Here is a 12214-nt window from a genome sequence, read left to right on the forward strand (position 1 = left end):
GCCCTTTACGCGTCGATCCGGTGCACTTGGGAACACAACAGCCCGTCATGTCGACTCGATGTACTTGACAAGCTTGCCATTCATGCGGCTGAACACTGTCCAGCAAGTAGAAGCGTCAGCGAAGCATCCGCGCGCACGGTGTCTCGAACTAAGCACCGGCACCAAGCAATCGCAACCGCTCGCTGTGATTCAAGATGGCGTCGCAGCGAGAAAGCGGCGGCGCGGGGGCGGTCAAAGGATGACACCACCCTGAACGGCGGCGCTGGCATCGAGGCACCCTATGCGTGGTCGTCGACGGTGTCCCCCTTACCCGGCGGCTGACGGTGCGCTACCTCGGACTCACCATTGACCATCGCCTGACAACTTTCCGCGCTGCCATGCGGAAAGTTGAGGGCGCGGTGCGCGCGCTCCTCGCGCGTGGTGACGGCTGCCCCCCCCTCCTTCGCGGTTGGCATGTACGGTGCAGTGGCGCTGTCCAGGGTCCTGTACGCACTCCCACTGTGCAACCTGCGACCGCATCTGCGGCGACGCATCGACGGCGACCACCGACGAGTGCTTCGCATGTGCCACGGCCTGCCCAGCGCTTCTCGTGTCGCAGAAACGCTCGCGGAAACCGGCGCCTGGCCCGTCTCCCTCACTGCCAATCTGCGCGCCTTTGGCCACTTGGAGCGCCTCTCCCGTGCCCCTGGTGCCGGCCCCATGCTGTCATACCTGCGCGAACTGCCCAAGTCGCGTGTGGGGGAGCTCCTCGAGCTCTTCGACAGCCTGGTGGTCGACGCCCCGGCCTCCCCTGCAGCCTGGCCGCCACCAAACCAGCGTGTGCCGTTGCGCGTGTGCCTCGACCTGCCGGGCGTCCGCTCCAAGCACCGCACGCCTCGTTGCGCTGTGGTGCAGGAGGCTGCTTCTCGGATACACGATGACCTGGTTGGGAGGGCACACCTGTACACTGACGGTTCTGTCCGCCAGGACGGTGCCGCGGCCGCCTCCTGCGTTGTGCCGCACCTCGATGTCGCGAGACAGTGGCGCCTGTCCTACCGAGCTTCCTCCACCACAGGGGAGCTTGTGGGACTCCATCTGGCGGCCGACATCCTCGAAGAGTCGCCGTTCCTGAACCGAGTGGCGATTCTTTGCGACTCGAAGTCCGCATTGCGCCAGCTGCTGCTCGACGAGCGCGCGCCGCCGCTGGCACAGCGCGTTGCCTGCAGGCTGCATGCTCTGCAGCAACGAGGGTGCGACCTGTGCCTCCAATGGATACCGTCGCACGTCGGTGTCGCCGGGAACGAGGCAGCTGATGACCTGGCAAAGCGCGCTCACGATCCCCTGCCCCCGCTGTCGATGCGAGTCAACTCGTTCGACGTGGCGCGGCTTCATTTCAAACAGGAGCTCGCGCTGCGCCACCCTGACAGCCGCGTCGCGCGCGGTCGCCCGCCACGTCTGCTTCCGGAATCCGGCTTCACGAGGAGAGAGCGAGCCTTCGTCGCACTCCGGACCGGTTCCGTCTGGCCCGCCGAGCGCAAACACCGCCTCCGCGGAGCCTCCTCGCCCCTGTGTTAGGACTGCGGTGCTGTCGAGACGCTGCAACATCTGATGTGCGAGTGCAGTGCTTTGTCGACGGCGCGCGCCACTCTTGCCCGCGTTTACCGCGCGCAGAACCTCCCCTGCTTGACGGTGGAGGACGTCTTGCACCCTTCGGGCTGCACATCGAGCCACGGCAAACTCTTCCGCGCACTGCTGAACTTTGCCGACGACGTGGGTTTGGTCGACCGCCTGTAGGCCTCCCCTGTGGGCTCACGGCGGCTCTTTCGGGGCCGTCCGGGATGCTGCGGTGGCGTCGGGGTCCGGCGGGTGTCTCTCGGCGGCTACGCCCTTCCTCTGTTTGTTTGTTGTTGTTGTTTTTGTTTTTTTTTCATGCGGCGTGTTCTCTCTCTGACAGTGTGCGACGTAAACCCCACGCGCCTGTGGCGCCTTAGATGATGCTGCTGCTGCTTCTGCTCCTGCGCCTGCGACCTCTTTCCCTTCTCTTATCTTTCAGTCCCCATCCCCCTGTGCAGCGCGGTTGAGGTGTCCTCTATTGAGAGACAGTTATCGCGCTGCACTTTAACCCACTTTTCCACCATTTCCAACTATAATTCTCTCTACTGAGGGGGAAAACTGATTTCCGCAGTTCCTGAGGCACGAACTGCGTCGTCGACGGAAAATCGAAGTCCTCGCTTCTCCCCCGTTAACGTTATTGAAGTTTCAGTGGATGGCATCAAATCTTTTGCGCTCGTCGATGCAGGTGCCGCCACATCCGTGATTAGTTAAAAGCTTTGTCGTTTATTACGTAAAGTGACCATGACGCCTTCGGTACTATCGCTTCGAACAGCCACCGCTCAACAAGTTCAGCCAGTCGCTATGTGCACTGCCAGGGTGCTGATTCGAGACATTTTGTACTCTATTGAATTCTTTGTGCTAACCTGTTGCTCCCACGACGTGATTCTCGGCTGGGGTTTTCTGTCGCGCCATCATGCCGTCATTGACTGTGCACGTGCTGAGGTTCAGTTCTCCGTTCTGTGCGATTTGCCATCTCACGACTTGCAAGTTCCTGATGTTAGCAGGATCTGTGTAGCTTCAGACACTGACCTTCCTCCACACAGTGTTGTCCCTCTTTCATGCACATCGCGTGCCGACGCGACGGTCTTGTTCACACCCGCTGCCGTCTTCAGTCGCCGCCACCCTATATCGTTGCCTTTCGCCCTCCTCACGGTTCACCATGGTGCTTCGGAAATACTGGATTCTAACCCAAATTCGCACACTTTGGCTTTGTGCTGTGGCGAGACTATTGGCACCATCCAGACTGTGGACGATAACGTTATTGTGTCTTTCCCTGCTGCCGACGACCAGGCTACAACTAACGTAACAGCACTGACGCCCCATGTGCCATCTGACCGGATCTCACCAGACGTTTTTTGTCGCTCTATTGCCGATGACCTCGACCCGACACAATGTGAGCGCCTACTTACCCTTTTAACTGACTTTCACGCCTCTTTTGACTTGAACCAAGCGTCATTAGGCCGCACAAGTACCGTTTGTCACCACATTGATACGGGGCGACACGCACCATTACGCCAGCGACCGTACCGCGTGTCATCCACCGAGCGTCGTGTCATTACTGAGCAAGTTGCGGACTTGCTTGAACGTGGTGTTATCAGACCTTCATGTAGTCCTTGATCGTCTCCCGTGGTACTAGTTAAGAAAAAAAGATGGCTCGATTCGTTTCTGTGTGGACTATCGTCGCCTTAACAAGATTACACGAAAAGATGTCTACCCTCTGCCGCGTATAGATGACGCCCTGGATTGTCTACATGGTGCCGAATTCTTTTCTTCTTTGGACTTGCGATCGGGTTTTGGCAAGTCCCGATGGATGAGTCCGACCGCTTGAAGACAGCTTTCATTACGCCTGATGGCCTGTATGAATTTACGGTGATGCCATTCGGCCTATGCAATGCACCCGCGACATTCGAAAGAATGATGGACAATCTTTTGCGAGACCTCAAATGGAAGACGTGTTTGTGTTACTTAGACGACGTGGTAGTTTTCTCCCCTGATTTCACCACTCACCTCACTCGTCTACGCGAAGTTCTGACTTGCCTTGCCACCGCCGGCCTTCAACTTAACTTGAAAAAGTGCCGCTTCGCAGCCTGCCAGTTGACCATACTTGGTGACGTTGTTTCCAAAGACGGCGTCCGTCCCGACCCTGACAAGCTTCGTGCTGTCGCAGAATTTCCGCGGCCGACTACAGTGAAAGAGCTCAGAAGTTTTGTCGGTCTCTGCTCTTATTTTCGTCGCTTTGTGCGCAATTTTGCCTGCATCGTCGCACCTCTGACGAAGCTCCTGGCTGGGCCTGGTGACCTTCGTGATTGGACTCCGGCATGTGAACAAGCCTTCATCACTCTGCGTCGTCTACTTACCTCACCGCCAATTCTCCGTCACTACGACCCGAGTGCTCCGACCGAAGTTCACACGGACGCCAGCGGCGTTGGTCTTGGAGCCGTCCATGCGCAACGCAAGCCTGGCTTCCCGGAATATGTGGTTGCCTACGCTTGTCGTGCCCTCACAAAGGCAGAAACCAATTATTCTGTCACAGAAGAAGAGTGTTTGGCTATAGTTTGGGCTTTAAGCAAATTTCGCCCTTACTTGTATGGCCATCCCTTTGACGTTGTGACAGACCACCGCGCGCTGTGCTGGCTTGCGTCACTGAAAGACCCGTCGGGGCGTCTTGGACGTTGGGCTCTTCGACTCCAGGAATTTGACATTCGCGTCATCTATCGCTCCGGGCGTCAACATTCTGACGCGGATGCCCTCTCCCGGTCATCCACGCGATCCGACGACCCGCCACCCGCATCCAGGGACTGCCCGGTCTCTGCGCTTACTGTTTCTGACATGCCTTCTGAACAGAGAAAGGATCCGTGGATTGCGTCTCTCACTGACATTCGAACTACTTCTTCAACGGATACTTGCCCTCGAGCCCTTCGTCGCCAAGCCACCCATTTTGTGCTGCGGAACGCCATATTGTACCGCCGGAACTATCAGCCAGACGGTCGCAAATGGCTACTCGTCATCCCTCGCCATTTGCATTCCGACATATGCACGTATTACGCCAACCCACAACAAGCACATGCTGGCGTCCTGAAAACGTACGAGCGGCTCCGCCAGCGGTACTACTGGCAAGGCATGTATGTATTCTTATGTGCGCAAATACATTCGGTCATGTGCAGCCTGTCAGCGACGCAAGACAACTTCTCATGCAACAGGCCCACTGCAACCTTTACCGTGTCCTGCACGTCCTTTTGACCGAGTCGGGATCGACCTTTATGGGCCCCTTCCATGCACTGCTAACGGAAATCGTTGGATAATTGTCGCAGTAGACCATCTAACAAGATACGCCGAAACTGCTGCACTTGCTTCGGCTGCTGCTCGCGATGTCGCAGCGTTCCTCTTACGGCATTTCATCTTATGGCACGGCGCACCGCGAGAGCTGCTCAGCGACCGAGGCCGCGTCTTCTTGTCGGACGTTATTAATGAGCTACTGGCAGCGTACCGCACTATTCACCGCACCACTACGGCGTATCACCCACAGACTAACGGCCTCACGGAACGGTTCCACTGCACTCTTGGTGACATGCTCACAATGTACGTTGCGTCGGATCATTCCAATTGGGACGACGTCCTCCCTTTTGTGACTTACGCGTACAATACCGCCACTCAGGCTACCACAGGCTTCTCACCATTTGTTCTTCTTTATGGACGTGAACCATCATCTACCCTTGACACCGTACTTCCGTATCACCCGGACGCCTCTGAATTCACCCCGCTTTCAGAAGTTGCTCGACATGCTGAAGAGTTACCGAAAGTTACCCAAAGTTTCATGCTGAAGAGTGCCGTCAACTGGCTCGCTCATTCACGTCGGATACCCAAGGCATCCGAAAAAGTTGTCGCAGTTTCACCTGAAAGGCGAAGCATCAATTGCGATAGCAAATTTGTAGAAAGCTATACGGAGTAATGATAGTAGATTTATCAGCTGTATATACTTGGACATGCAGCAGCACCGGCAACACGCAGAACTGTTGTCGACGCAGTCGGCGTTTTGCCCGCGTTCGCACAAAATGTGCGCGGCGTTGGTGACTGTTGCCGGAGCCTCTGATATAAATAGGCACTTGGTGCCGCAGCTAAACGTGGCCTCCCTTCCCTCTCCCCCCCCCTCCACGGCCTTTCGCGCGTCGGAAGAAGGCGCGTTTGCTCTACATACATGGTGATTGTAAAGGAGGAGGAGGAGGAGGAATGAACGTTTATTGCTAGAAACAGCGAGAAAGTGTTCTTTCTTCGCCCTAGGTGGGCGGCTCTCTCAGTCCAGAAAGCCGTTGGCTAATGCCGCAGCCCGGGCCCGGTCCACCAGACTTCGCTGATCCTCCAGGCTCTGTGCCGTTAACATTGCCTCCCACGTTTCTTCGGTGGCTTGTATCGTTTCTGAGGCATCGTCTTGACTGTTTTTCTCGCGGTGTGGGCACACCAACACCATGTGTTGTAGGGTGTCTGGTACATCACAATATCTGCATAGGTATGAGAATTTAGTGGGATGCATCCGGTGCATGATAATTCCATGGACATATGTATTTGTTTGTAGTCTGCGGAGGGCGGTGGCTTCTTTCTTGCTTAATTTTGGATGTGGTAAAGGATATTCTCTTCTTTCGAGTCGGTAATGTTGCAGTATTACGGCGTAGTTGATGGGAATGTCCTCCACCCTCGTCGATTTCCGGATCCCGTGCGGCAGGAAATCCCGGCTGGTATGTTCTCGGGAGACAGCATGTGCTGCTTCGTTTCCTGCCAGGTGTTCGTGGCCTGGGGTCCATACGACGTAGGTTTCGGGTAGTTCTTGGCGTCTTGATAGCTCTTTTAGAATTTTCACGGCTGCGGCAGAGATTCGGCCTTTTTGTAAGTTTCTACATGCCGTTTGCGAGTCGCTCAAGATGACTGCGGTGTCCTTGCATGTGGCGATGCCGAGGATGATGGCCACTTCCTCCGCCGTTTCTGGATTTCTGGCCGGTATGGTGGCAGCGACTAGCTCATTCCCTTTGTTGTTGGTCACGGTAATTGCGTAGGCTCTTCTACCTGGGTATTTTGCCGCATCTGTATATCTCGTGTTGGGGTTCCTTGAGTATTTCTTGCTTAGCGCTCGAACTCTTGCTTGTCTTCTGTCTTTGTGGTGTGTTGCATGCATGTTTCGAGGTATTGGAGCGACTGAAATAGAGTCACGGAGAAGTGGTGGCAATCGGGCTTTCACGTCTGAGTCCGCTATAAAGTTTTCGCTGTATGCGAGTTTGCGAAGTACTGCTCTTCCTGTTTGAGTCAGCTTAAGGCGTTCCAGCTGGCTGGCCCTGTGCGCTTCACTCATTTCTTCCCAGGTGTTATGGAGGCCAAGTTTGAGTAGTGTCGTGGTTGAGGTCGTACTGGGAAGTCCTAGTGCGCTCTTGATTGCCTTTCTGATGACGATGTTGAGTTTTTCAATTTCAGCTTTCTTGAGGAGTAGATACGGGGTGCCATATGTTATCCGGCTTATAAGGAGTGCTTGGATAATTTGGACGGTTTCTTGCTCTTTAAGTCCTCTTCTTTGAGTGGTTATACGCCTAATGAGATGAGTTACTTGTGTTAGGGTCTTCTGAAGCTTCGGAAGTGTAGCTGCACCAGAACCATCTTTATGGAGGGTGAGGCCAAGGACGCGGAGGGAGTCAACTTGAGGTATATCGATTCCATTGAGTGTGACGTTGGGATCTGGGTCGACGTAGGCTGGTGGTCTTCCCCGGGTCCTTGCCTTGAGTATAAGTAGCTCTGATTTTTCGGGGGCGCACTGGAGACCGCATCTTGATAGGTACTGTTCTATTAGATCGATTGCCTCTTGCAGGGTAGTTTGCTGTCGGCCGGTTGTCGACGCTTTTGTCCATAACGTTATATCGTCGGCGTATATTGCATGGCTTAAACCTTCGATGTCATCGAGTTGTTGCGGGAGCTTAATCATAGCGAGGTTGAACAGCAAAGGTGAAATGACTGACCCTTGTGGAGTGCCTTTGTTGGGCATTTCGAATTTGTCGCTTCGGATGTTGCCGATGCCCACCGTAGCCGTGCGATCCTTGAGAAAGTCCTGTACGTAATGGTAGGTCCGGATTCCGCAGTTTGTGTCTTGGAGATTCTGGAGGATTGCATCATGCTTCACATTATCGAAGGCTCCTTTTACATCTATTGCTAAAATAGAGAACTTTTTGTGGCGTTCTAGGTAGTCCAAGAGGTCTTCCTTGAGCTGTAAAAGTATATCTTGGGCTGAGAGGAGCTGTCGGAAGCCAAACATTGTGTCAGGCATGAGTCCTGAGTCTTCGAGGTATGTGGTGAGGCGATCGTGAACCATGTGTTCGAGAAGCTTTCCAGCGCAGGAAGTCAGGGATATGGGCCGTAGGTTGCTGATTTGTAGTGGCTTGTTGGGTTTTGGAATCATAATGACTTCTGCGTGCTTCCATTCTGCCGGGAGCTTACCTTCTTCCCAGCAGTTATTCATGTAGTCGAGGAGCCAATTTAGGGCCTTGTCCGGGAGGTTTCGTAGGATCCTGTTGGTCACCTTGTCATTTCCTGGCGACGTGTTACGGGTCAATTTGGCAAGAGCGGCGTGAAGTTCAGGAAGCGTAAAAGGGCTGTCGAGGGTCAGGTTTGGTTCGCCTTTGTACGGTCGGGGATCCGAGACCTTGGGGGCATTGTCTCCGACAAGTTTACGCTTGAGTTCTTCCAAAATTTGTTTCTCAGTTCCTGGATGAGAGTGAATGATTTTCTTGAGGTCATGTCTTTGTTGTGTCTTGGTTTTGGTGGTAGCTAGAAGGGCTCGTAGTATATGCCAGGTCTTCTTTGTGCTGAGTGTGCCTTGAAGTTGGTCGCACTGTTTATGCCAGTTCTGACTGCTGAGTTTATCTCCGTATTCTTCTGCTTGCTTTGTTATGTGAGCGATCCGTTTCTGCAGTTTGCGGTTATGTTTCATCTTTTTCCACCGCCTCAGTAGGCCTCTTCTGGCATCCCAAAGATGTAGGAGATGAGAGTCTACGGCCGGTGTGTCCATTGTGAGTTGGATGACTTTAGTATGCTTCTCCGCCGTCTTGACTACTTCGGTGAGCCACTCTTCAATATTTTTGATGTTCTCTTCTATGTCATGCTCTCTAAAGGCCTTCCAGTCCGTCAGCCTTGCCGTTCCGGTTCTGCTCGGCTTCTTATGGTGCAGGATTTCTAGCTGAAGGATGTGGTGATCGCTGCCGAGATTTTCTTCCAGTCGGGTCCATTCGGCCTTGGAGATACCTATTGTAAAGGTGAGGTCGGGATTTGTATCCCTGGATACACTGTTGCCTATTCGAGTCTTTAGTTTAGGATCATTCCAGAGTGTGAGGTGATTCTGTTGTGCCGAATCGTGCACTCGCGCTCCTTTCTTGGTCGTGTGCTGGTAACCCCATGCTGTGTGGGGGGCATTAAAATCCCCCATAATTACAAGTTTATGGCCTTTAGATAGCCTTCTGGCTTCCGTGATGAACTTTACAAAGTCAGATAACGGATCCCTGGGTGGACTATATAAGCATAGGACATATAGACTTTGGTGTGTCTTCTTCTCAGGTAGCACTTCCACTAGGGTGTGTTCCACGGTTGTTCCCTGGATTGTGTGATCTTGCGTGGTGAGATTTTTCTTCGTCAGGATGGCTGTTCTCTGAGATCCGGTGTGTGTATCATATCCATGTATGCGTAGATTGGTCTGATAAGTTTCTTGGATAGCGATGATATCTGGTTGTTCCTGTTTGGTCAGTTCCTGGAGGTTTGTTCTTTTGGTTCGTATAGAGCGACAGTTCCATTGCCACAACTTCATTGGAAGTTGTGGGAATCTCTTCTCGGGATTACTCGCCATCTTGATCAATATCGGTGTTATCGCCCCAGGCCATGGATTCTGGTCTGGCAGCATTATGGAGGTCTTTACGTGCTTTCTTGCGAGCCGTGTCGGTGTTGTTGAGCAACTTTTCTACTGTGGCTTTCGTTACGTGGTTCTGCTTGGCATAGGACATGAAGTTGCTGAGGTCTTGGAGGGTAGCATGGATAGGGGCAAGCTGAGTGGTGATGTGTTGCTGTAGCTGTTGGGTTATTTCCTTTGCAAAAGTGGTCATGGCCTCCTGTATCTGCTTCCGGACCTCCATTGTTACAATTTCCTTGATTCGTTCTTCGGTAAGGGGCGGTGGCATGTTGGGCATTCCTTGAGGTTTCGAGGCTTGATTGGCGGTGTCTTGTTCTTTGCACCTTCGTAAGAGCTTGTCAATGAGGGCTTGTTGATTTTGGAGTTGTGCCCGCAGATCTCGTTCGGTTTCCGTGGGTTCTTGTGCTCGTGTGTTTCCCCCTGCAGCGTCTGCATACGTAACTCGCTTTTGTGGGTTGCGGGTACGTGATCCGGACCGTGATCTTGACCGGGTTCTTTCGTCTGCTTGACCGCCTGTTGATTTGGAGTCACTTCTAGATCTTCGTGGACTCTGTAGTGAGGTACTGCTTGATTCGGATAGTGCCGGAAAGTCGGAGTCGGAAGTTGAGTTCCATCTGCGTTGCTGCTCTTGGTTCTTGTTTTCCCAATGCAATCTGATCTTGTACGGTGGTGGAGTTGGTTTGAGTTTATGGCGGCACTCCTTTCTTGCTGTCTCATGGGGTTGTTGGCAGATTCTACAGCTGGGTTGGCAGTCATGATCTTCCTGTCGATTTTCCATCCCGCATATATAGCAGAAGTTGATAAGGGGTTTCGGGCAGATATCTTGCCGGTGCCCTAGTTCCCCGCAGGCTCTGCAGTATTGCACGGATTTCCTGTATGGTTTGCAGCGGTAGTCACAGCATTTATATATGATGTTGTATGGGACGTGCGGTCCGTCGAAGTAGATGAGTGCTGTTGACGATCTTCCCAGCATGCGTGCTGCGAGAACCGTGTATCTTGCGGATACTCGTAGCCCTTGAAGTAGTTCTTCTTCGCTCGTTCCTGGCGGGATGTTGTAGATTACGCCCTTGCTGATGCCATCTGGTGTCTTGACATTTGCTTTAACTTCGTAATTGGATCCTAATCGTAATTGGATTGTAAAGGAGGAAAAAGACGCCTACTTCTGCAGCCCTTAAGGGAGCACGGCGCAGAACGCGCGTTTGTTCTCCGCCGTGCGTTCACTCCCCGTGAAAGCGCGCATCCCTCGCGCCCTTTCAATCGCACATACAGCGTTCGGCGCGCGGCAACGATTTCATCCCCATTGACGTCATACGGAACCTCACGGCGACGGCGACGACGACGGCGACGCCGACGGCAGAAATCTGCTTTGGAGTGTCCATATAATTGCTATCGCAATAAAAGATCGCCGCGACCACGATCAGCCAACACAGTCCTTCGCCGTGGATTCTCACGTCTGGCTTCGGCTACCATTCCAATCTCCAGGCCTTAGCCCAAAGTTTGCTCCAAAATATCAGGGTCCGTACCGGATCGTCGAATGTACATCGCCTGTCAACTATGTGGTCGAACCGGTGACACCATCTTCGGACAAGCGCCGCCGTGGCCGCGAGACGGTTCTCATCAGCCGCCTGAAGCCGTACCACGACCCCCTCGTCGTGTCATCACCTTAGGTCGCCAGGATGGCTCACCTTTTGCAGCGGGGGCAATTGTAGTGGGGAATATGCATGTAGGTGCCGTGGGCACTGCCATCGCTTCGGCGCGAGACCCGAGCTCGATCTGCGGATGCCAACAGCAAGGACTGTGCCTAAAAAGCAACTTGCGATCCATCGGACGAGTTTCAATAAATCCCCCTTTCAATATATATATATATATATATATATATATTGAGCTAGAGTTATTCTATCCGGCGGACATTAGTAGCACGAGAAATCGAAACTCATATCGATCTAATTCACAAAAATTGACCAATTATCTTCTTGGTTAATTACTTTACGACACATATTGCGACTTAGGAATTGGAGCCGGTGAGCTTGTCAGGCGTATCCACTTGGAATGAATTTCCAGAATGACGCCAGTTTGGAGATATGCGCCATCAAACTCGCCGTAAAATGTACTGTTGTTCCACTTACTTTTTTTACCAAAATGCTGTTTTATACATTGAAGCAGGAAAGTGACTGGAACGCCCATGTATTTTGTTTCACACTTTGGGAAATATTATCTCGAAAGTGGCGTCATCCTGAAAATTCATTTCAAGTGGATGCATCGTCTTGCAAACTCACCGGCTATAATTCGTAAATTGCAATATGTGTCGTATGGTAATTAACTAAGAAGTTCATTAGTCAATTTTTGTTAGTTGAATATGTGTTTCGATTTCTCGTGCTACTAATGTCCGCCTCTTCGAATAACCCAGCTCAACGATAAGAATTATATGCTACCTGACGACAGGCGATTTTTAAAAATTCCGTAAAACTAAAAATGAACCCCCCAGTGGCGTAGCCAGGGGGGGGGGGGTTGGGGGGGTTCAAACCCCCGAAATTTTTTCCGCAACCCCCCCCCCCCCCCACTTCCCGCCCTTTGTTTTCGTCGCTTCGCGCTGACATAATTCATGAAACCGGTGCTACTGTCACAATTTCATTCTTGGGCGCTTCCGTTTGGTTGGTAATTTACAGCGAATCATGTCTGCATATGGAAAAAACT

The 12214-nt window shown here is 52.7% G+C and overlaps 1 protein-coding gene across 1 annotated transcript; it reads left to right on the forward strand.

The window, feature by feature from the left end:
* The first annotated feature begins 453 nt into the window (after positions 1-453).
* Positions 454-1554, forward strand: LOC119442676 (uncharacterized). The gene has a single exon (XM_037707643.1). It carries the CDS (start codon positions 454-456, stop codon positions 1552-1554), a length of 1101 nt encoding a protein of 366 aa, XP_037563571.1.
* The last annotated feature ends 10660 nt before the right edge of the window (positions 1555-12214 follow it).

The sequence above is a fragment of the Dermacentor silvarum genome, chromosome 1 (assembly GCF_013339745.2).
Source record: "Dermacentor silvarum isolate Dsil-2018 chromosome 1, BIME_Dsil_1.4, whole genome shotgun sequence".
Lineage (NCBI taxonomy): Eukaryota > Metazoa > Arthropoda > Arachnida > Ixodida > Ixodidae > Dermacentor > Dermacentor silvarum.